Genomic DNA, 25,742 nt, shown 5'->3' with positions numbered 1-25,742 from the left:
ATTGTTTTCCCACTGTTATCGCTCGGCACAAACCAGCCCTTATTATTTTTATCATAATCAAAAATTATCGATTTTTTCATAGAATTAAAACACTCACGAACAGTTTTCGTATATTTTAGAAGCAAATAAGAGTGCTAAAGGTGGATACAGATAATCAACAAACAACATATTTTACATTTTTGTGTTTTTAAGTGGTGAAATTGCCCGCTCAACACAAATGAAGTAAAAGTGTTCATAATGAGACAATTCAAAATAAAGCGATTTCTAAGAGGCGGTTTAAAAAATTGACAATGAAGAAAAGAGTCTTGATGACCTGGTCGTTCCATTGATTTTGATTTGAATATAATTTTAAGGTCTCATTGAAGCAGAATGACATCTAACAGTGGATAGAATTAGATAAGATCCAAATTCTTCTTGTGAAATAGTGTTTTGTTGCTAAAAAGAAATAGGAAAAATACTTAAGCTTAGGAACTTCATACTACCCGAACTCTAGGAAAACAATCGTTCACTGAGAGTAAACACCCATACTTATTTATTGACATGACTTGAATGCGACATATTTCTGAATTTTATTGTGATACGGAATGAAAAATGAATACTGTACCACAATATAAGAAGAGAAAGATAGACAAGGTTAAAATGCCTGTACAAGCAGTCTTTTTTTCCCGAAGAAGTTACTCTCTGGGATACTCTCTCATGGGATAAATATGGTGTTACATATTTGAAATATTTTACCATGATTAATTAAAAAACAACAACGAATAAAGAATATTAAATTATGTCCTCCTCCATCACGATAACGCTAGATAGCACAGCGCAATCCAAAAAAATTAAAGACTTGATGGAGTTCCTACCTCACCTTTATTTTGTTGACTTCAGAAACATTTTTAAGGATAAAATATAATAAAATCTAGAAGAGGTAAAAAATAAGTTTCCACATCCATTGCATCAAGTCAGAATCCCTCCACACAGATGGAATTAACAAATCAGCTAAAATTTTAACTTAAATTTAATAACTAAGATGTATGTAATATTTTTTGAATAAATAATTGTTTGTCAAAAAATGTTTTATTCACAGCAGCCTGTACCTATGCAGTGCTGCGCAGTGGGTATGTGGCACCCTTGTGCAAAGTATTTGGCGCCCCCAATTTTCTTGAAATAATATTGATTTTTAAATTTTTAATAAAAGGGTCCGTGAGCCATCGAACAATTTTTAAAGGGACCGCCACGCAAGAAATTCTAAAGAAGTTTTTAGAACTGCTGGTCTAGATCCATGACAGACCCTGAAACACGTTATGAAAAAATTGAAAAAGAGTTGCTCAGCATATCCTATGCTTGTGAAAGATTTCATCAGTTTGTGTCAGGACACGAAATTGTTGTAGAGACAGATTATAAACCTTTACTTTCATTATTCCAAAAGCCACTCCAAGACTGTCTTCTGAGAAATCAAAGAATGATGATTAAGCTGCAATGCTATACTCTGAAGGTGACATATACACCAGGGAAAATGATGTACACAGCCGACACTCTTTCCCGAGCAGTTGACCCAAAGGTACCTGTGAGCTCTAAAACAGAAGTAGATGTTAAAGCATATATTGATATGATCACAGAATCAGTGCCAGTTTCAGATGCAAAGATGGACATCATACGAACTGAGATGGATAAAGATAATACTGAATGGATGGCCATATGAGAAACAGAACTGTTCACCAGACATAACAGAGTATTGGAGCTACAGAGCTGAATTAGCAGTAGTTGATGATATAATCTTTAAAGGAAGTAAAATAGTTATACCAAAGAGCCTGAGAAAAGAAATGTTGAAAAAGATTCACGAAGGACATCTGGGTATTGAGAAATGTAAAAAGAGAGCATGTGAAGTGATTTATTGGCCCAGAATTAATCATCATGTGACGAAAGAGGTATCCACTTGTGACACATGTCAGAAGTATCAAGTACGTAACCCAGCAGATCCACTGAAACCACATAGTACACCAGCAAGACCATATCAGAAAGTAGGAGTTGATCTTTTTACATGTAATGGAGCAGATAATCTATTGTGTCAGACTATTATTCTCTTTACCCTGAAGTATACAAACTGAGCAGTACCACTACAGATACTGTGATAACATGCATGAAGTCTATATTCTCAAGACATGGAATACCAAATCAGGTGTTTAGTGATAATGGACCACAGTTTGCTAATGAGAAGTTTAAAACATTCTGTAAAGATTGGGAAATTATTCATAATACTTCAAGTGTAATGATTGCAAATTCATTGAAGAATATGGTAATTCTACAGATGTACAGTATAGTTTATTACGAGTAGAACTTAAATCTAGCTATAAAAAGTAAAATTTAAAAAATGGGTTTTTAGAAGTTTTGTTTTTAATGAGCCAGTGTTTTCCTGGCATATTTCTGCTTTTAAAGTATTCCAGAGTCTTGGTGGATAACAGCGAAAGCCTCCTTCACCATTTCTTTTATGCATGGCTCTTGGAATAAAAGCAGACCTTTATTAGAAGATCTTTGTTTATGACTTGGAATGTAGGGGGACAGGCTCTTTAAAATATAAAAAGGAGCAAAATTATTTAAGGCTTTATATAAAATCTGCAGTATTTTGAAGTCCGTTCTAAAGGACAAAGATAACCTATGTATAATGATGCTGCTGCTGGTGAGAAGTGCTCCGATTTGTTTTCTGAGTAAGATTGTAGCTGCTTTCTAAATTAATTGATTTCTTCCTTAGGATATCTAGTTAGGAGTGCATTACAGTAATCTAGTCAACTACAAACAAAAATGGGAATTCATTTCTTAGTATTTTACAGTGTCAGAGGAGATCTAATTTTGTAATGTTCGTTAATTGGAAAAATATAGTCATAGTAATATGGTTAATATGCGATTTAAAGTTAAGTCAGAGTCCACGATTGCACAAAAATTCTTTATGTCCGCCTGGATTTTTAATGCAAAGGGGTGAAAGTTATGTCTAAGACCTACACTTTCCATTTTTATCAACAATTACATTTACATTTACTTATTTGGCTGATGGCTTCATCCAAGGCGACTTACAACATTTATGATACAAATGGTTACATTTCTTTTGTTTTTCCAGGTGAAGCACAGTCAGGTCAAGTGACTTGCTCAGAGTCACACAGTTTCAGTTGCAGGAGTTGAACCCACAACCTCAGGGTTTGAACTCCAGTGTCCTTATTTACTGTAGTTTGAGGAAATTACTACTCATCCATTCACAACATTTACATTTACATTTTAATTTTATTTGCTTAGCGGACATTTTTATCCAAAGCAACTTACTAAAGAGGTAAATAATCAAGTAACAATAGGCTAGGGCCTGTTTGTTGAGCAAGTGTAATAGGAGAAGTAACATAAGTTGATTGCCACAAGTGAAGATCTAATAACTGGTAGATTTAAAATCATAGATTACAATCAATAAAGCAATTAAACTTAACCAAATAACCAAGAATGTAAAGTATCACAGTGCAAATTTTTTTTCTCTTTTTTTCAATTAGACTGATATTTACAGAACAGATGGGTTTTTAATTGCTTGTTAAATACATTGAGGGAGTCAGCAGTTCAGATGGAGGTGGGCAGCTCGTTCCACCAACTTGGATCTACACAGGAGAAGAGTCTTGATTAAGACTTGATGCCACATAGAGGTGGCATCAGCAGATGCTGTTCCCAGTCATGCCTGAGTGGGCAACAAGAAGCCTAGCACCTCACCAGTGTCTCCATATACACAGATACTGACACTCTGACTACTCTGTAGGCAAGAATCAGGGATTTGAACTTATTGTGTGCTGCTACAGGGAGCCAATGTAGCGACCTGAAGAGAGGAGTGATATGTGCCCATCTTGGCTGGTTAAATACTGCATAAGACATTCCGCTGCATTCTGGATCATCTGCAGTGGCTTGATAGAACATGTGGGCACTCCTTCCAGAAGTGAGTTGCAGTAGTCCAGACACAACAAGACCAAAGCCTGGACCAGAAGTTGTGCTGCATACTCTGTCAGATAAGGTTTGATCTTGCGGATGTTGTACAGCACGGACCTGCTGCTCATCAATTACCACTCCAACATTGTGAACTGACCTGGCATGTGTTAGCAACAGTTAGCCAAGCTGTACTGAGATGGGGAGCTAAACAGAGTGGCTGGATCGGATCACAGGAAGCTCAGTTTTTGCCAGGTTGAGCTGTAGGTGATGGTCCTTCATCCAGGTTCAGATATCAGTAAGACATACAGAGACTCTAGTTGATACTGTATTGTCATCTGGAGGGAATGACAGGTACAACTGTGTATCGTTGGCATAGCACTGATAAGAGAACCCATGCAATTGGATGATAGAGCCCAGCAAGGTGGTGTACTCAGAAAGAGTAGAGGACCCAGCTCCGATCCTTGGGGACACCAGTGCATGACTGGTGTGACTTTGACAACTTTCCTCACCAGGACACATTGTAGAATCTGCTGTGAGAGCAGTCTAAGTGATATCAAGTTCAGAGAAGGTGGCAAGAAAGATGTCTTGGTTGACCGTGTCAAAGGCAGAAGAGAGATCTAGCAGAATCGGGACTGATGATATGTTGGTACCTCTAGCATGGCATAGCTGGTTGACCACGGTCAGTAGAGCTGACTCAGGGGACTGATTCTTTTTGAAGCCAGACTGGTTGGTATCAAGCAATTTTTTCTGTACACAGAAGGAAGAATTCTGATTAGAAACAGCACGTTCAAGTGTTTTGGAAAGAAAGGATGGGAAAGAGACAGACCTGTAGTTGTTGACTTGGGATGGATTGAGAGTTTTTTGAGAAGTGGGGTTATCAGTGCATGTTTGAAGATGTTAGAGAATGTTCCTGAGCTGATGGAAGTGTTAATGATGCATGTAATCGTAGGAAGGAGTGAGGGGTAAATGATCTGAAGGAGATGTGAGGGAATAGGAGTGAGTAGACAGGTAGTGGGGTGATCAGAGAGGAGGTTGGAAACATCAGTGGCAGACAGTGGAGAGAATGTGGAGAATGGTGAGTGTTGCTTGGAAGGAGGTATAATAGGTGGCAGCAAGGGTGAAAACTGACTGCTGATGGCAGCCACCCAATCCTGAAATAAGGTGGCAAAGTCATCAGCAGACAGGGAGGTTGGGGGAGGAGGTGCAGGATGGTTAAGAACAGAAGTGAAAGCAGAGAACAGAGAGTGTGTGTCAGTGGTGCTGTTAATTCTAGTCGGTAGAACCTCACCTTACCATTCAGGATATTTCGTATGACAATAGCCGTCAGTTACAGTGCTTTTTTTTTAATCAGATATATCAGAAATACAATGTAACTAAGTACTTTTCTGTATACGATATTTGTAGTTTTTTTCCCATGGGTTCCTGTTATTAGCAAGCAATCGAGTGTAGTGGTTAAGGCTTTGGACTTGAAACCCAGAGGTTATGGGTTTAAATCCCCATACTGACACTGTGTGACCAAGATCAAGTCACTGCCTGTTCTCCAACTGGAAAAACAAAAGAAATATAACCTGTTGTGTCTCAGATTTTTTAAGTCACCTTGGATAAAGTGTGATAAGTAAGATAAGTTCAGATAGGTAATAAATCATAATAAAATTACGTTACTGGAGCTGTTTACTATTTTGTATACAATGGCCCATCATTAACACATTCCTGCAGTAAATCAGTTCCGGTTCTTCTTAGTAACTTGGCTTCTGTTGATAGTCATTGCAAAACAATTATACAGAAAAGTGCATTCTTTTAATTTAAATGGTTAATACTTTAAAATTTGAGTGTATATTATCATTATTAAGATTATCTGATTTCCATTTGTTTACATTGTTCGTTCAAGTGTTTCTTTTTGTGTTTTCATCAGTTATATGTTTCCCCCCCTTTCAATTCCACACATGCATGCAAATTTATATATAAATAATTTTTGAGAGTGGCATGCCATCCCCATTCAAAGTAAGCAGACACGCATATAAATGTAAACGATTTTGGATAGTGGAGTAGGGTGCTTGTCCCTTTTAAAAATCCGTAGATGCAAATGTATATTATTTTGCAGTAGATCATGGGGGACCTGTAAATTTTAAAGTGATTCCGTTTATCCCAGATTGTCTTGGATTGGAGGACACCACTTCTGCCTCTACTTCTCTCTCCCTTTGCTTTTAATTCAAGCAAAGCAAGATCTACACTCACAGCCACATGATCTGGCACCTTCACTGGTGCTTTATAACACATTTGCCAACTAACCATTCAGCTTTGAATCTTCATTCAGATTCGCCAAACATTCCTTCTATGTCACACATGACTGTACACACCAAATATGATCACATCCCTGTTTTCCTGTCCAGGATGCTGCCTCTTCTTCAATCATCCATCTGTTGGTTAGTGGTGGTGTTGGATTGGCCTTTCAATTGCTTCTGCTCCGTTGTTCGTTTGCATAATGCTTGCTCTCATTATACATCCATTATCCAACCCGCTATATCCTAACTACAGGGTCACGGGGGTCTGCTGGAGCCAATCCCAGCCAGCACAGGGTGCAAGGCAGGAAACAAACCCCGGGCAGGGTGCCAGCCCACCGCAGGGCACTCACACAAACACACCCACACACCAAGCACGCACTAGGGACAATTTAGAATCGCCAATGCACCTAACCTGCATGTCTTTGGACTGTGGGAGGAAACCCACGCAGACACGGGGAGAACATACAAACTCCACGCAGGGAGGACCTGGGAAGTGAATCCGGGTCTCCTGACTGTGAGGCAGAAGCGCTACCCCCTGCGTCACTGTGCTGCCCTTGCTCTCATTAGCATAGTATTAATAATTATTGACAAATAAACAATTTATTGAGAAATAAAAAACACAGGTTGGCTAATTTTCTTTTTAGTACAACATTACCAAATTTCAATTGTATTAGTCAAAGCATTTTTAAAATATAGGGGTATATAGTTTTTCTATTGTCAGGGAAGGGTTTTACCCCTAACTATTTTTCTTAGTGGACCTACTATCTTAAACATACCTTCCTGCCAAATTTCAGCTTTTTAACTAAAGAAAAAATAGTGTGTTTGCTGATGAGTGAGAGTGTGATCAGGTCAAATTTACATTTTATATATATATATATATATATATACAGTATATAAATAGATAGTGGGACAGCAGATGGCGCTATACCAGCACTTAACCCGACACAGACAGACGCAGGAGGCACACTTATAAAAGCACAAACTGTTTTTTATTTTCTTTTCACTCGTGGAGAATGTCTTCCCTGATCCCATGAGCCCACAACAAGGTCCCAAACACAAGCACAATCACAATACTTTACTTTCTCTTTCTTTTTCTTTCTCCTCCACTCCTCTCCAGCAAACTTTGTCTCCCTCCTCTTGACTCTGGCTCCTGGAGTAAAGACTGCTAACTCCTTTTATAACACCCCCAGAAGTGCTCCAGGTGCTTGTTGACCAACTTCCGGCAGCACTTCCGGGTGTGGCGGAAAGCCTGCCCAAGAGGGCTCAGCAGCTGTTGCAGCACCCTCTGATTGCACCCCCAGATCCCAAAAGGGCTGTAGATGACTCCAACTGCCATGAAGCCCTGCGGGAATCCAAGGCACAACTGCAACCCATGGGGGCTGCCTTCTAACGTCCTGGGGGAGGTACTGTGCTGCCCACACTTGCTCCTCTGGTCCTCTTAGTGAAGAAGCGTCCTGGCCGTGCAAGCACCCTGGCTGTCTGTGACAATAGATATTGACACAAAGTATATGTACATGCATTTGTGCGTGAAAGCTTATATAATGGACTACAAAGTTTAATTGTGCCTTTCTAAAGACATTGTTTACATGAAGATAGCATTTTTATATGTCTAGATACATTAAAAAAGAAAAACAAAACACTTCATGGGGTGTACTTACTTTTTCATATGACTGTAGATGAAATGACACAATAAGCTCTTGTTCAAATACAGAGATACATCTAATTAAGAATTTCTTGAAACTTTCACTCATATTTCTCTCTTTTCTTTTTTGCCCTCCCATGTATAATATTGTAAATCCAAACTTCCCCATTCTAAGCTGTATCATATTCAGGACCCCTGTTTTTCTCCATTGATCATTGGGCAGAGACTAACTTGTGAAATTTCCCTTGCAGCTGGATTATTCCATAGATGATGTACTGTGTTGCTTCCATACTGTTGCTCTTCACAGCTGGTATAGGTAAGCATTGACATCAGATAATATTTGTATGCACATTTTTCACTTCACTTCATTAAAAGACCAATTACTATAGACTCATTTGTATAATTAAATTAAAAATCTAAGAAAGTTAATAAAAAGAGGCTGTTCAATGCTGGTTGAGTTAAGCCAGATATTAAATTTAAGTATTTCATGGAAATAGCAAGTTTAGAAAATGGATGGATGAATAATTCAGGCATTTTATTGGGGGGCAGTTTGTTCCACCACCAGTGGATCATTAACTTTTATAGAGTTGTTTATTGCAAAGCACAAATCGATCACTACAGAATACCTTGGTGATGCTGCACATGTTATAAGATCTTGTTGTTCAAATGAGATCTTCTGATGCTGGCTTTCTCTCTTCTGAAGGCTGCTTCAGTTTTAAAATCCCCACCTCAGTTTGATCTCATTTTCTTAAGTGGTAGCACAATAATGTCTGTAACAGTGGTTTTTAACACCAGTCCGGGAATCCAGGGTGGCTGCTGCTTTTCAATCCTTCTGACTTCTTATACAAAATGTTAAAATTAGCTGTTAATGGAGCATCGCTTACTTAGCTGGCTTTTTTTTTTTGCTCTCTCTTGTGTGGTTTTATTTCTCTATGAACTAGAGAGAAATGCAGTCATAGATTTTAATGCATACAATTAATTTAATGCCCACATTCATTTTGTCTCATTTTGCTTTTATGCTTATCATCTTTTTTTCCCCTAACTGAATGGTATATATTATGTCTGTTCATTATTGCAAAACTGGATGCCATCATTAAAAATCCTCTCCATAAGTTCCAGGAGGTGCTTTCTTGGAGCACCTTTAGCCTAGGTGAGCTAAGAAGCTCCTCTGGGGGGTCTTTTCTGCCCATTGCTATTAGGTGTGACCAAAAGAGGTACTCCAGAGCCTCAGACTCCAGACACATAGTTAAGGGTTCAAATCAAGTGATTTTTTTCTATGAAAACGCCTTTGACAAGTTCTTTTATTCCAGCACATGACTAACCACAATATAGTAATTAATCTCCTCCATTCTTCTCCAGGCAAGCCTTGTCCTCTACCTCCCAATTCCAACTTTCATGGGTGAGGCGGAGTGGCGTCCTTTATACCAGAACCAGAAGTAGTTCTGGTGCCACTGCATTGCATCTAGGAAACTCTTCCAGGTCTGGTGGAAGCCTCACAAAGTAGGGACAGCCATTCCCTGCAGCACATCCTGGCGGCATCCATGGAACCCTACAGGGCTGCCCTTCAGGACTAGAACTACCAGTACGTCCTGAAGTTGTGGATCTGGATACATGAGCTCAGGAAAGCTTCCACCCAACACACAGGAGGTGTATGCAGACTTGGAGTGCTACCTCCCTATGTCCATCCACTACTATGATTGGCAAGAATCCCACCAGGATGCCAGCCTGTCCATGTTGGTATGGCATGCCCAGCTCCTGCCTGAGATAGGATATGCCTTGCCCCTTAATATCCACTGCTCTGGCCTCCTGGCCATGAGTAGGAACAGGGTCTAGTACATAGGCAATTCAGTGGTTTCTTCCAGTGCCCCAGACCTAATTCTTATACTCTTTAAGTTCAGAACAATATACTATTGTCTGTCTATTGATTGATTGCATTATTTGTCCCGTGAGTCGATTTTTTATGTTACTGCTGTTATATGCATCTAAATTTACTTTTGGAATAATAAAGTCTATCTAATCTAATCTAATAAAGTAGATGTTTGAAAAAATATTTACAAAGAAAGAAAAGAGATGAAGGAGCTCATCGGTATTCAATTGACTTTCTTCCAAAAACAAATTTGTTGATTTTCTCCTAATGTCAAATGACCCACCGACTGGAATTTCTGATAGGTCAGAAGGAGAGTAAAACCAAGTCTTTTTATTAAATGGTTTGCACCATTAACCAAAGACTAAAGTCTAATTAAGGAATTGTTTGTGAATGTAAGCCAGCAGCCATTATGGCTCCGAAGGACCAAGAAGAAGAAGAAGAAGAATGATTGGTCTGTACTGTATTGTATTTTCAATTCTGTACACACAATGCACTTTGTTTCTGTACTACATTGATAATCACATTGAGCACATTGGGTAAATATAACTGCTACCTCACGGATCCGGTGTCCTGGGCTCCAATCCTGCTTCTGGATGTTGAATGTGTGGAGTTTGTGTTTCAGCTGTAAACTATGTTACAGCACTTTGAACTTTTAGACAGTGAAGGGTACTATACAATAATGAATTGTTGCCTTTTCCAAACTGGACCCATCTGTGCAGGTCTGTGTGGGGGAGTTGGCATATTTGAATCCTGTTTTGTGCTCTTGCCTGCCTTTTGTCTACTGCTTCTGGGATAGTCTTCAGCCCTCTTTGACACAAAAATGGATTGCATGGGTTTAGGAATATTATGCTACTATATATTTACTGTTTTGTTACAGAGCAATATACAATGATGGACTAGATTATAAATCAAATAATACACTGTGATGGACTGGTCACCTTGGTGTGCCATCCAAACCTGGAACAAAGTGCACCAAGAAAAGTCTATCTAGCCTAACCTAACTCAGACTTCCTCTCTGGGCCTAGCTACAAAGGGTCAAGTCTTTGTTTCTCACGTGTGGGGCCTTTCCTACTTTCTCACCTTCTAAAATCACAGCTCCTTCAGCTTCCTGTGGGGCCTTAGGCTGCATGCTCTTCCTACCAGTAGGGCCTTTGTCCCACCTTATCACTGAAGTCCAAGATCAAGAGCCAAGATGCAGCTTCTAATCTCCACTTTGGGATTACTTTTAGGATATTCCACGTGAACCATTTCTGGGGCCAGTAACTTACAAGAAAGTCCTGGGAGTCTTGATGCACAGTTAAAAGGTCAGGTAACACTTGTATAACAGGGCCCTTACTGTTTACCTTGGGAGCCCTCAAGTGTTCTCTGGTAAGCTGAGGAAACTTCCTGGCATACTGTCCATCCTTCATGATCGCTTTCTTACTTTATGCTGCATTCATGTGCTGCTATTGAGAGTTCTGATTTATGATGTTTTACCTCCCAGTGAGTTCAAGTGAATTTCTGGTTGGATGTTTTGGAGAAACATGTGGCCATTGTTGATTTTTTACTTGGTTTTGTTAAAAAAGTAGCTAAAGGTAAAGTGTATTTTTTAATGAGTGCACTGAATGTGTATTTCTTCACTCCAAATGCAATTTGACTACAAGAATTGCATTTCTGACTGACCAGGTTATTTTTTTATTTTATACAGTTGACTAAGGTGAAAGGACAACATTACATCGCAGCTCAGAGAATTTGGTTAGATTTGTTTTCTCTCTGATTTGTCCAACTCATAGTTCCGAGTTTGTAGGGCAGTTACGTGGAATTTCCAATTCGGAAACTTGTATTTACATCTGTCTGATAGCACACGAATGTATCCCTTGTTGTGTCTCCGCATTATGTTATTTGTGTTGATCTCTTCACAGCTGGGTAGCCTGTCAAACAGAAATTTGATAAAAGGCACCATCACTACATTTAGAGCAAGTGTGGCACTGCCCACCATCTCCCAACAGATGATAATGTTATGCAAAAATGACATAAACAGGAAACTCTCTTCCATAATTTAACATATTGTTAAAATGTTTATAGCAAACTTAACTAAATCATCATAATCAATTTTTTTCCACTTTTCACAATATTCTCAAGGCAATTTTGTGTCTTGGAGTACGTGAAATTTTCTTTGTGTCTTGCATTCCTTCAGGAGTTATTTTTCATGTTTTATGTAGTTCTTGTTATGTTTGTCAATGATTTAGTAGTTGTTTCATGTAACTTTAAATGTGTGACCACTTTGTGTTTTACTTTGTGGGTGGAGCCCCAGGAGATAGGGGCCACTCTGAAATCACAGCTGATGAGTCCACTTTCTGGCTTTATATTCAGTCAGGCAAGAGAGACTCAACTGCAGAAGTGCAATTTGTTATTTTCTGGATTTTTGCTTCTGTTTTGAAATCACTGTGACTGGATTATGTATTGCGTCTTGTTTGCTGTGGTTTGCCTATTTAGGCAAATCTATTTGCCTTTTTTGCTCTGTTGAGCATTTTTGATTTATTTTTCTATTTTTGTTAATAAATCTTTACTTTTTAATTTGCTAGTGAAACTGATGATTTTCTCTCCCTTATGAGATATTTTAATATATTGAAGCAAGTTCATGGTATTTTGAACTTTTAAAGCCAGCTCCTCACTTTCGGAGCATGCTTCACCTTAAGCAAGCAGGTAGGATTTGGGGCCTAGCTAAGTTTAGGTGAGTCTCTTCTGGGCAGGTCAGTGAAGCTCCTGGCTGGATTTACGGGTCTGTTGGTGGCCTCATACAACCTCTCACCATGTTTGTGACTCCACTGTACAACACCTGAACTTTTCAGTTCTTCGTTGGGGTTGAAGGCTAGGGTCCTTGTAGTTGACCCTGTGGTCCAAAGCAATGTAGGATTTTAAATAAGAAGCAGCACAGCTCAAACTTGTGGGTGTAGGTGTGCTGTAAAATAGTGCTGCTGTAGGGTGTTTAATGGGGAAGCAACATGCAGGCATGATTGACTCATCTATTTAAAAGAAGTGTGAGTAGGGAAGAAAGGAGGAAAAATAAATGAGAAAGAACATAAAGAGAAAGGAAACTAAAGAATTGGGAGCTCATGCCAGTGTGATGGAAAGAGTGGTAGAGCTTTTGTTGGCCCTAAAAAGGGAACTTGGTAAACAATGCTTCAGGGTGGTTCAGTCTTGCTGAGGAATATGGAGAATTAGAAATGATTGAGTGCTCCAGGAGCCCTGCTGGAGTGAAAAGAAATGACAAGATGTTGGAGGTCCACCTCAGGTGGTCGCTGCATTTGCTGGAGTCTCAGCCTGGCTGAGAAGACCAGAAGTGTGAGCTGGCAAGATTTGGATGGAAAGATGTGCTGGGCTCGGAGAGGGCATGAAAGGAAACCTGAATTTTTGAATATATTTTATTCTTGGCTTTTAAATTGTTCATGGAGCCTACAGTATTTATTGATTGTTTTAACCTTCATTAGCACTTGTTTCTGTGGATTACTTATTTATTCATAGAAGAACAGAAATTGAAGACTGTTGTTTAATTCAAAATAAAAAGCACAATACACTTTTTTGCACCAACCTGCTTGTTTTTTGTCCTCATTGCATTATTCTATCCAGATCATTACCATCGATCTCCCAAGTTCAAGAAGATGCCAAGGCTGTGGCCAACCCAGCACATCACAGACAATTTGGTTGATTTTTTGTGACGTAATTTAAAATCTGTGTAAACTTGCTCATCTCACCATTGTGGAGTAGTCATAATCAGAGTCATGAATCATGTTGATTACTTATGTACAATACCATTTAGCATTCAATTAACAAAATTTTGAAATTAATGAATATTCATTTGCGATATTGTTGAGATATCTTATAAAAATTTCTTTTGGTGTTTGTACTGTATGACAGTATGCTGATAGATAATTCATTTTTGAGATTTTTTATGGCACCAATCAGCTGACATTTTTATTATCACTGGTGCCTATTAACCAAACCATTGTTAAATAAAGTGTCTCTCCCTTGCTTCCTCACATGAGCTTTACTAGAAGCTGTCTCCTTTCTCGGCTGCCCCTCAATACTGAAGCCACCACTATGATCTTCCACCACTTGTTCCATGCAGCTCCAATGACCTTTTCTCTGCCACATCCACTGCCTCAAACCATCTCCAACTCACACTGCTCACTTGTGCTCAGAAGCAAATCTGCACTCCTCACTTTTCCCAGATGTATGAGCTGATCCAAGCCAGGATCTTTCCCAAGATCGGTGCTGATCAAGCACCCAGGACAACAGATTTAAGCAGAGGAGCGTGTCTCATGAAAGCTGGTCTGTAAGTGCCTGATCATTTCTTGATCATCTTTCACCATGTTCTGGAGAGGGTGGACAAGGAGGCATGGTTCACACTTTTTCCTCAATGGACAGAAGATTTTAATAATAATAAAAAAAAAACTCAGATTGTTACCGTTGAGTTCTACACACTGGAGCATGGACTCCACTTGCCCTGCCCTACCTGCTAGAGATAGTCTCAGTGTTGGCTTTTTCAGAACTAATGTAGTGTCACAGAGAGTAAAACTCAAACTTAAAGAACTACCAAAGGTAAATGAAACATCTGAATCATGATTTCTTTTGTATATTCTTTTCTTTTGAATATTAGTTGACAAGTTATCTAAAAAAAACACATGTAGGACTAATCTTGCCCTTACTTGAGGCTGTGTATAGTCTATCCCCAACAAAGTAATTCAAGTTTATTTTCTCTGCAGACAAAAAAAAAAATGATAAAATTGACATCTATATTATTGTGTTCACCTAGGTCAGGATCCCTGTTCTACATCTTTGGTGTTGCAGTGTTGACAAAAACTGTGCGGTGTGTTCCAAACACTTATTGTAATTACTGCTAATTTTAGAAGCTACTTCCACTAGAGACTTTCAAAAAATTTATCTCAAAGGAGAAAAATAAATATATAAATAAATACCATACTACTCTTGTTATGTTTTCTTAAACATGAATAATTAATATGCTGGCTTTCTGTTAAATGGAAGCTGTTTTTCCTAAAAGTAATTACTGCATTCTGGGAACCTCTTCTCATATTAGCAGTTATGCGGACATTTGTTGTTGGCTTTGATTTTTGAATGACAGTGTAGAGATCTGCAGTTTGTCAGCTCCTACTGCATACTGTACCTTTTATTTATTTATGCTGAAAAAAACACACGCTTTACAGATAGCACTACCAGGACAGCAGTGCTCTGCCTTCTTAGTGCAAATGACCTTAGTTCAATTAAAGGAAGGCTGTTTGTAAATGTGACTTACATGGATTACTACATCTTAACTGTATGCTATAACTGGAGAATCAAAAATCACACTTCTTTATACTCAAGCTTGTTTTTCTGTGCGCCCTTGAAAGAAGGACATTCCTTCATGTTTGTCAGAGTGATGACCAGGGCGTGACAGTCACTGCACTACAGGAGTTTTCTTTAAAATGTCTATGAAGGTTTTCCCATGGGGGCAAGGAAAGCTGATAGTATCTGACAGGTGCAGCTTTTAGCTCATGACATTCACTCTTGTGAAATGAATAAAGTATGCCTTTCAATCTGAATCTTGGAGGCAGGCAACTATGGCATGGGTGTGCTATCTGCATCAGTGCCAAGACAGGAGAAATTGTTTGTAATTTTGTGTAATCCAATTACAAAGGATCTTTTTTTCCTGGTAACGATTGACGAATGAACACACAGACCAAGATTTCTGTGATTTTCTGTAACATGAAACTTGCTAATTGCTGATGTTACCTACGTTTTAACGAGTTCATAAAAATTACTTATGAACACTTTGAAATTACTTCAGTTTCAAAACTGGACCCTCCTGACTCACCGGTACAAGAAAATCCCCATATATGATACACCATTCGACTCGTCTTGATGCAAGAGTAAACCAATAGGTGTGTTCAGCAAAAATAATCAGAAGGACTTGACATTGCGTACAATACAGTAACCAATCCCTAATGGGATATGAGAGGTTAAAGTTGCTCCTTTTCAAAACTTCTAAAAAATGTGGATTGGTATCATAGTACTATGGAGTATCCTTTTTAAGCTATTTTTTAGGTTGCTGATCCCAAATATGATAATATTAATATTTTTGATATTTTCTTCTTTACTGGTGGTTCTAATCTTCTAAGAGTCACTCCCAGAAGGCTAAAAATGAGCATGTGTGGTATCGTTTCAGATTTTTTCAATGTCAGTGATTATGAATATGAAATTATTTTCCATTTTTTCTGTTATAATTGAGAATATTTAAACTTTAAAAACTTTAATTAAACCACACATTTCAATATTTGATGTGACTAATCTTGTTTATTATGGACTTCTACCTCCTGAAGTAAATTATTATATTTCTTACAAAGACCCTAAATTGGGCAGTTTATGTTAATTCAGACTTGTTTATTTATTGCTATTTTTACAAAATATCGAAGGTAATTTTCATATTTTCAGTTTTACAAAGGCTCTGTTGGTGTAATATAGCACTACAACAAGTCCTTCTGGGCCTATTGTAAAGTGTCAACAAAACGGGTTGAATGCTAATGTAATTAAATAAGCAGCCAAGCAGTTCAAGTTAATTACTGTTGATTCTAAATTAGTAGCCCAGTATGGCTGAGTGCAGATGTGTGTATGAATGAGCACTGCTCTGGACTGGCAGCCCCATCCATGCTTGCTTCCCACTTTGTGTCCAGTGCTGTTGAGATGGACAGACTGTAACCATCAAAACACTGGGAAGGAGGTTAGAAAAAGGGTGGAAGGATGGATGTATACCAACATGGCTACAGGAATGACAAAGTCTGGAAAACAAACACAAGGAATTGAAAAACAACTGGGTATCAATTATTTATATTATGTTGTAAAACAGTGTGCAAAAAACGAAGGAACCCTGCTTGCCCAGCTACAGTCTTTTCCTACTTGATTGCTCTCTATTACATTAGCAGACATCTTTTTCCCTTTCTAGATTGATCTCTCTTACTTAATATCCTGAATGCCAGTGAGGAGTCTAGTTGCTCAACCTTCCATGACTCAGGTCTCAAATCATAAAATCTGAGTGGGGGATGTAGCCTAGTCTGCCCCAACCAGCTCTCTTTTTACAAGGGGGGAAGTGTCCTCCCTAAGAGGAAAACCAACACTTTGTCCCCTTTAATTACGTATTTCCCTCTGTGGGAGTGTACTGGTGGTTGCATTAAGAACAATATTGTAGATTTTCTCTTAGTTGTATTGAAGGTACACGGGTTGAGGCAGTGTCTTGAAATAGAAAGTTTCCTACATCTATTTTAGAGAAGAAACTATCACATCCCCCCAGGCTCAGTTCTTCAAATCTTGCCATTGATTCCTACACAGGTTTATTCACAAATGAATTTATCTATGACAGAGGCAGAAAGCACAAAGTACACAAGAGGAAGAGTGTGAAAAGAAACAGAGCTCACAAACTCATGCCAATCATATGTCTTGCATACGCAGCACTGGGTCTATATTTATCTCTGATAGATATACACTTTGTTGGGTATGAGGGGCAGAAAAAGTCCAAAGAAAAGTTGAGGAACCAATCCAGCCACTCAGTTTAGTAATAAATTAACAAAAAATCATCACTTGCTAACAAAATAAACAGGCGCTCAATGGCGCAAGCACAACATAAACATAGAAAGGCACTGATAGCTCTCTTTTATGGATTTGAATGTAGAGCTACATCATGCATTAGATTCGGGTCAAGATTGAAATGCCTCGTTCTTTCTATGGTTCAGAACAGAAGGGGCGGTGCGTCTCAGAGGGACAAGGGTGGAATAATTTTCCCTCAGAGTTTTGATAGGAAGAGACAAGATTGTTAACAACAGCACCCCCTATCTTCTGGGAGTGGCATCACATACCTGATCGGAGCATGCACATGCATGACAACTTCAGCAATACAGGGAATTTGTAAATTTAGTTGGGCATTCAGTTAGCAGTTTCACTCAAGGCTGCCTAATTTTGAAATGTGGGACTGGGGATGGAGCAATAAGAAGTTACTGTAGTCTGGTGACTTTGGATTTATATGGAAAATGATGCACAAAGTGACCAACATTGACTGTAATTGAGTATAAAAGTTTGCTTATTGTCAGAAGTCATTTATTGGGTAGTGAGTGACTGCTCAGTGGCTAAGAGGCTTTGGAAAGACATATGGGTAGAATTGACAAATAAAGGAATTTTAAATGGTATTTAATGAATGCACTTTATAACAACAACAACATTTATTTATATAGTGCATTTACAATCAAACAATGTAGCTCAAAGTGTTTTGCAAGATGGCAAAGAGAAAGTTACAAGAAAAGAAAAAAATAAGAGTAGGCAATTAATATTAACTCTTTCAGGGCTGATGTCGACTTTTGCTTAAATTCAGAGAACAGTAATCGGCTATAAACTGCGAACAAAACTCACCCTTACATTTTAGTTCAACTCTCTTTGCTTGAAGGAAAAATACATAGCTTTGTTGATTTGACATCGATTCCCTGCATGTGCATGAAAGAGCAAACAGCCTCTAAAATGGCATCGACATCTAGCAAGACTAAAGCAAATGTGCAAAGAAAAATTCTCCACAGATGTTTTATGTATTATCGCTGAATCTGACTTTTTGGAGTTTGATGCAATTGATCTGGAGATGAATATTGAAAATGAAAGTGAGGTACCAGCATCAGCCTATCAGTCCCCAGACTGATCGTGGTGCTGAACACGTTCGTGTAGCTGATACGCCTACAGCAGCATTCGCCTAGGAGGACCACCACTCATGATGACAAGAGGTACAAACCATGTTACGTCACACCGCAACTGCTGTGCGAAGACAGAGAGGCAGCCGGCCCGCCGGCCATCAAGCCACCCTTGCGCAGCCCCTGCTGCCAGAGTTGCCAATCAGGTGTCAACAGCAGCCACAGAACGTAGCAACAGATGTTTTATGTTGATTTATGTGTGAAACCAGTGCATTGTGTGCTTTTCAGAAAACTGAGTTTTTTGGAAGAAATATTCAGCCCTCAAAGAGTTAAAGAATAAGTAACAAAGAAAAAAATAGTACGGTAAATCTAAATGATTGTAAAAAACAGATAAATATCAAGTAGAAGAGTAGTGACCTAATATACAATGTCATGAGGTAAGTCTCTTAGGTGATATTTAGTAAAAATCCCTTTATATACAGTATATACTGTAAGTAGGCCCAGAAAAGCAGCAAACATTTTACTGTACCTTTTGTGCCATGTGGTCATCTTTGTTACTTGCTGGTATTCTGCAAGTGAAACGGGGTACTCGTTTTTAGGTGTGTTTGTTATATAATGAGAAAAGCACCTATTGCAATTGTCATGTCTTTCTGCCTTCCTGTCGGAATAAAACAACTCAGCTCCCAGTGGATTGGTTTTGTTGAAATTTGGCACACTTATCCTATAGAGAAAATTATCAGGACAGTTCAATTTTTATTGAGATATCCTATATAGAGTGTACTGTACAAATTTTTGAAATTTCACGATCTCCCTGTGAAACGCATTGGGGAATTTGCAAACACGTGTATTTTAAAAGATAGAAACATTGTGTGTGACTTGTTTGCTGTTCCAATTTACTTTGAGAGGGGTCGCTTCCACTTGCATATTTTGTACAATATATTTTCTTCATCCTTTTACTCATCTGACAGCAAAATAGATCCCCCAACACAAGTTAGTCAAACGGCAGGAGAGGCATGCATACATGTCACTTGTAGACCAGCTCACTACGCCACTGTTTGAGGTAGGTTAACTGTAAAAGTAAAAAAAAAAGGCCATTTATACAGAAATAAATGTAAGAAGAAAGGAATTATGTAAATTTCTCTCTCTAAATATACAGTAGACAAATATGTAAGGCTACATTATCTGGACATTACAGTGATTCAGTATTTCTCTGACACAATAATTTATTGACAAAGCTCCAGACCTGCACTCCTTCATTGTCTGTAGGAGCCAACGATTTTACTTTGAGAGTTTGACAGAGATTTAAGAAATTTGAACTTCAATTAGTCGTTGACACTCCACAAACAACAACTAACAAAAGGATATCAACCAATTATATTTTTACATCACTTGAATTAGAATCTGATGTGTATTAACACTATTGAACCACTACATGCCTATTTGGGCTACGTTTTTAACTAAATGGCATTGAAAAGTACTGTAAAGGACATGTACAGTATTTAATGTAGTCTACTAATGCATGCATTCAATCATCACTGTTATTTTTTGATATAAGCCATTGTTACAAAAGTATTTAATAAAAAAAAATGATAAAAGACTATTTGATGAAGTAGCTTAAGAATTTTAAAATGCCATCAACTGTCCAATCAGTTAATTAATTCCCCAAATGCACCTGAATGTTATGACATACATACATTTTCTAACTTGCTTAATATATACTTTTGGTCTTGGAAAGCTTGGATATTATTCAGCTTTGGCCTGAGTTAGGATTTACAGCTGGCCCCGTTGTAGTATATATACACTTAAACATGGTTTTATAATTTAAATTCAGATCAAGAGAGCTGGTGGTTATTTTTGCTGCAACATACTGTACATAAAATGAGCTGTCATCCTAGATTTGCTGGTGCTTGTTTTGTATCATTTTCCCCTCGGTTTTGGAATGCTTCCTAATTCCATATCCCTCTGTTGAAGTTCTAATTTGGTTTAATCCATTGCTATAGATCTACACTAATACCTCAGCTATTGCTTGCACTCTCTGTGTTACATATGGATATGTTCAACTTTGTGCAAATTTTGCCCTGCACAACAAATGAACTTCAGTGACAGCTGTGAGTCATTTAATCCTCCCCTAGACATAATCAGGTTGTTAAATACACTATAACCACAAAGGGGGCACCACTGAGCCCAAAACTGCAGACACAGTAATGCCCAACATGATTCTGGGTTTAAGAAAAGATCTTTATCGTCCTTCCAATAATCATGCATGCAAAGAATTAATCAGCAATACACAATTCAGTGGAATTCTCCCTCCTTCCTTCATCCAAGAATGTCACCCACTGCCTCCCGACTCTGTCTCCCCAATGTGAGGAGATCTTTTCATGCAAAACCTGGGACTGCTTCCAGTGTCACCACATTGCCGGTCAGGAGCACTTTCAAGTCACTTTTCGAGCACTCCCCTAACAGCACCTTCTTACATTACCCAAGGACCAAGACAGGGTTGCCCTTCTGTACTCCAATTCCAATTTGTACCTTTTGCAAAAGTGTTTATATGATATTTGGACTTCAGTCTTCACACAATATACACTTCATGTCTACATTTTGTCAATTACTATTAAAATATGAAAAACGTTTCTTTTTTAGTTATGTGTTCAACAATTCCTGCCTTGCATTTCATCCTATATTTGCACAGATCATTGTAGACATGGAACACACATGAAATGTATGCATTCCAAATGACGATATATTATTTACCCTATATAACTCCAGGCACCTCACACTCACATAAGGAGCCTTGAACTGTGAGAACTTTTTGCCCGAGTTGAGTTCCATTGATGGTGGGGATGTGACAGCTGGCTGCTTGTGCTGATCAACACATTTACAAAACAAAAGACGCTGATGGACAGGTGCGAAGTGCCAGTCCTTCCTCTCAGGCTTTTATAACATCTTACTTTTAATAAGTGATTTTATTGTCATGCAATGGGTAGTAGTAGAAGTAGTACAGTAAAATTCTTACTTGCATGTCCAACGAAAGTCCAAGACATTGCCAGTCTTCAGCTCCATGGTTAACTAAAGTATATTAAAATACATCACTTAATTTAAAACACAAATCAACTTACCTGATGTCTGGTGTATTCTTATCTTTGTTCTGTGGTAGCACAGGTCACTTTAAAAGGAAGTGATTCTGAGATTCAGTTGTAGCATCATTATAGTAGCACCTTCTTGTGAAGTTCTCCTTTATATACAAATGGAACTGTATACAGTAAAAACAAATAAAATAGTTTTAATATTGAACTCAAGCACTGCTGGCTTGTGGATCCAGTGTCTTGGATTTGTATCCCTTACCCAGTCATAGTCTGTTTGAAGTTTGCACATACTTCAGTGTGGGTTTTTTTAACTGGCTCCATTGGTGTTCCTCCCATTTCCCCAAAGATGTGCACATGAGATTAATTCCCAAACCTAATTTTTCCCTGCGTGAATGTGGGCACGGATATGTGCGTAAGTTAACTCTAAGATGGACTGGCTCTCCATCCATTGTTACTACCTGCCTTTGCAAAATGCTGCTGGATAGCCTCCAGCCTCTTGTGACTGTGAAGTGTGTTTACTGCACATAAAGTAAATGTCTGTGAAGTAAAGTAAAGTAAAGTTCATTCCTTTCCAAATCACCCAGTTTTTAAAAAGTCTTTCCAAAGTGTTTACAAAACAAACAGGCTGTTCGATTTATTTACTGTTGCTGCAAATCAAAAATTTGGTTTACATTGAGCAATTCTCTGTAGCTATTACAAAAATCCAAAAGTTCTAAGTATAGGGAGCTTCTTAAATTTGAATAGTTTTGACATTACTGTCATAACACCTGACATTTAATTTGTATCCCTTGAAATTCTCATAGATTTTTTAGACTGCAATGTTTATCATGTCGTCTTTATTTTAAGCCATTTTATAAGTCTTTTGTTTGTTTGATTTTTTTAAATCTTTTTTCTGCTTTGACCTTTGACTGTTTTGTTTTGGCCTTTTAGATTTGTTTCCTTTGGTGCTCTATTTTAGAAAAAAAACAATCCTTCTGACTTTCACTGCCGTTCTTCTGCACTGTTGTTCCCTTCTCTTCCCTTGACGTGGACCTCCAAGTACTTGTACCTGTACATCCACTCCTTGTATAGTGACCGGACAAAGAGTCTCTGCGGTGCCGCAAAAGTTAATAAGCAGTTCCTTGGTTTTGCTGATGTAAAGTTACAAATAATTATCTTTGCACTAAGAAACAAAGTTTTCTACCTGACTCCTATACTCTGTTTCATCTCCCTTATCATTGCACCACGTAAGTGCAGAATCATGACATGACCTTGCATTATATTTATAGTCTGAGGTGAACAGAATGAATAGAAACTGAGACAGATCTGTTCCTTGTGGTGCTCCAGTGTTACTCACGTATGTATCAGAAATGCAGTCCTTGATTCTCACAGACTGTGGTCTGCCTAACAGTTAGTCCATTATCTAGGACACAATAGGCCCATCCACCTGCATATCTCCGAGTTTACCCCTTAACAGTGATGGCTGGATGATATTGAAGACACTGGAGAAATACAAAAAACATAACCCTCACAGTGCTGCCAGCTTTGCCTAGCTGAGAATAAGCCTTGTGGGTCAGATAGATTATTGCACCTTCCACTCCAATAGGCAAACTGCAGTGAGTCCAGGTGGTCTACCACAAGAGGGCTCATATAGTCCAGGACCACTCTCTAAAAGGTCTTCATGATGTGAGATGTAAGTGCCATTGGTCTGTAGTCATTAGGTGAAGAGGTGTCTGCCTTCTTTAGAAGAGGAACAATGCAAGATGTTTTCCACAGCCATGACTCTATTCTATCTTGTATAGCATACATTTTTGAGCTTTTTCTTATATGCTTTTTTGTATTTTTGGTCATGATTTCTGATTTTTCATTAAAAAATAAAAGGGCAGCAGGCTCTCTCAGTGGTTAGCATGGCAGTCTCACAGTTCCAGAGTCCTGGATTCAGATACCAGCTTGGGGTATTGCCTTTATAGAGTTTGCTTGCTCTTCCTGCATCTGTGAGAACAATGTTTTTGTCGGGTTAATTGGTAACTAAATTTATCAGTGTGTGACTGGGTACAAGGAATGTGCACTGTGCCCAGTTGTAGTTTCTGCTTTGTGCCAAGGGAGACACTGGCTCCTGCATCACTGAAAATAAATTAAGTGAATTTGTAATGGGTGAATGAAAAAGAAATTTGTATACTTACTTCAGCAGAGTTGTCAGATGTTTGAGAAATTATGCATTATATTTATTAAATTACAACCAATGCTAAGAAATTTAATTATTATTTATACATATCCAGTGCAAAAGTTTGCTTTATATGTAGCATTGTGGTGTCCTTGGCCAAATACGGATTTTAAAATCTATTATTGTTTGGTATGCTGCTACTTCTATATTTAATTATTTTTTTTATCTGGTTTGGAAGTCTGTGTGGCCTTAGACAAAGATGAATAGGCCTAACTTTCTTGTTAGAACTGCATTTTTAACTCTGAGTCAGAAATGACTGCTTGAGTAATATAGAATATCTATGCATTAGCAATGCATCAGGTGGGACATTAAAATCAATCCGCCAATATGCTGCTTTATTTTTCACTCAAATGCCTATGGGCCAACATTAAATTTAAACAGGCTTTGGCATAACCAGTATTCATTTGGATGTATGTTCTTCGAACCCTCTCTAAGGTAAAAGCAAGATATTGTATATAACGAAAAGTATGAAATCTTCTGTTATGTGAAGAAAATAGCACACTTGGCCACACTGTAATGCATTTTGTAGATAAAAAAGCAAAGAATCAGAACAGTGCAGAAAAAGGTAAAGCTCCACACACATACATCTTTTAAGGCAAAACAGATATTATCTCCTTTTAATATTTCGCACAATTTACCATCTCTTCTTATTGAATCCAAAGTGCAAAGAAGCAAAGATATAGCATTTAATGCACATTTTAAACAGGACAGATTGTATATCCTTATTACAGAAAACTGCTTCTGTGCCAATTATGTGTTAAGTGGCTGAGTTCTAAAATAAAATGATGCGCCTATTTACAGCTTGGCTAGGAAAACGCTGGCAGTCATGTTGGCGCAGCATATTATGTGGATTAATGGTATAAAAAAGAGATTAAAGTCTGCTAAGCAGATATTGACATGATCTGTAGCTCAGCCTTTCCTCAAAATTAGCTGAACACTCCAAGGGAGCAGCCAAGCAATCTAATGTTATATAGTAGGCCTGCGCATCAGTCAGGTTGCTCTTCATATGGAGATAGATTTACCATTAAGAACGTGAGGCAGTTGAGGTCTCCTACATTTACATCTGGAATTAACTGTAATTATTTCCTTTAATCTAATCCCTTTAGTCTAATTTTATTTTATACTTCAGATACATTTTTTATCACATTTTTCATTATGTTTTCACTACTGTATATCCATCCATCCATCCATTATCCAACCTGCTATATCCTAACTACAGGGTCACGGGGGTCTGCTGGAGCCAATCTCAGCCAACACAGGGTGCAAGTCAGGAAACAAACCCCGGGTAGGGTGCCAGCCCACCACAGGGCGCATAAACACACACCAAGCTCACACTAGGAACAATTTAGAATCGCCAATGCACCTAACCTGCATGTCTTTGGACTGTGGGAGGAAACCGGAGTGCCCGGAGGAAACCCACACAGACACGGGGAGAACATGCAAACGCCACGCAGGGAGGACCCGGGGAAGTGGACCCGGGTCACTACTGTATATCATAAAGCCATTTTGTTTAATTGTTTTTCTAATTTTTGACATCACTGCCATGATGCTTACTGTTATCAATGTTGTGATAGTTAACATTTTGTTCATTTTTCTGAGGTTTATGAATTTTTTGAGAGTCCTGAAAGTGTTCTGCCATGTTTTAAAAAGCCTTTTTTTTTCTCTTGATATTTTGCTTAATGACTTTTATCATTTAACTTTAAGTTTTCAATGATACAATTTTTTTTCGATGCACGCCTCCATTTTTGGCATTCGTTACTCTTTGTAAGCTGATGGTGAACGTTTCTCATCTTCTCAGCTTGTGGATAATTTCTAAACCTCTTCTTGCTACTGAGCTCATGTCATTTTAACCTCTGCTTTGGGTATGTGAATTGACTTTGATACACATTAGATGTTTTCTCAGGCTTTGGTCCTTGCATTGTTTTTCCATTAATGTTTCATGCCCTGATCCATCTTTTTCCAGCAGTTAGAGACATTGCCTGTCATGTGACTGAGGTTTACTGTGTGTTAAATACTCATGCCATGAGTAT

The 25,742-nt window shown here is 38.3% G+C and overlaps 2 protein-coding genes across 3 annotated transcripts in view; both read left to right on the top strand.

The window, feature by feature from the left end:
• pcp4b (Purkinje cell protein 4b) overlaps nucleotides 1-25,742 on the top strand; it is a 679,051-nt gene that overhangs the window by 87,533 nt on the left and 565,776 nt on the right. The window lies entirely within an intron of this gene.
• The window catches only part of igsf5b (immunoglobulin superfamily, member 5b), a 190,574-nt gene that overhangs the window by 11,698 nt on the left and 153,134 nt on the right, over nucleotides 1-25,742 (top strand). For both annotated transcript variants that reach the window (XM_028800190.2, XM_028800189.2), the window contains exon 2: nucleotides 8,115-8,179. In XM_028800190.2, coding sequence (XP_028656023.2) covers nucleotides 8,131-8,179 — 49 coding nt within the window. In that variant the 5' untranslated portion in view covers nucleotides 8,115-8,130. The remainder of the gene's footprint in view (nucleotides 1-8,114; nucleotides 8,180-25,742) is intronic.

The sequence above is a fragment of the Erpetoichthys calabaricus genome, chromosome 4 (genome assembly GCF_900747795.2).
Source record: "Erpetoichthys calabaricus chromosome 4, fErpCal1.3, whole genome shotgun sequence".
In the NCBI taxonomy this organism is placed as follows: domain Eukaryota; kingdom Metazoa; phylum Chordata; class Cladistia; order Polypteriformes; family Polypteridae; genus Erpetoichthys; species Erpetoichthys calabaricus.
Note: the sequence above shows the minus strand (reverse complement) of the source record. Positions and strands in the feature narration are given on the sequence as shown.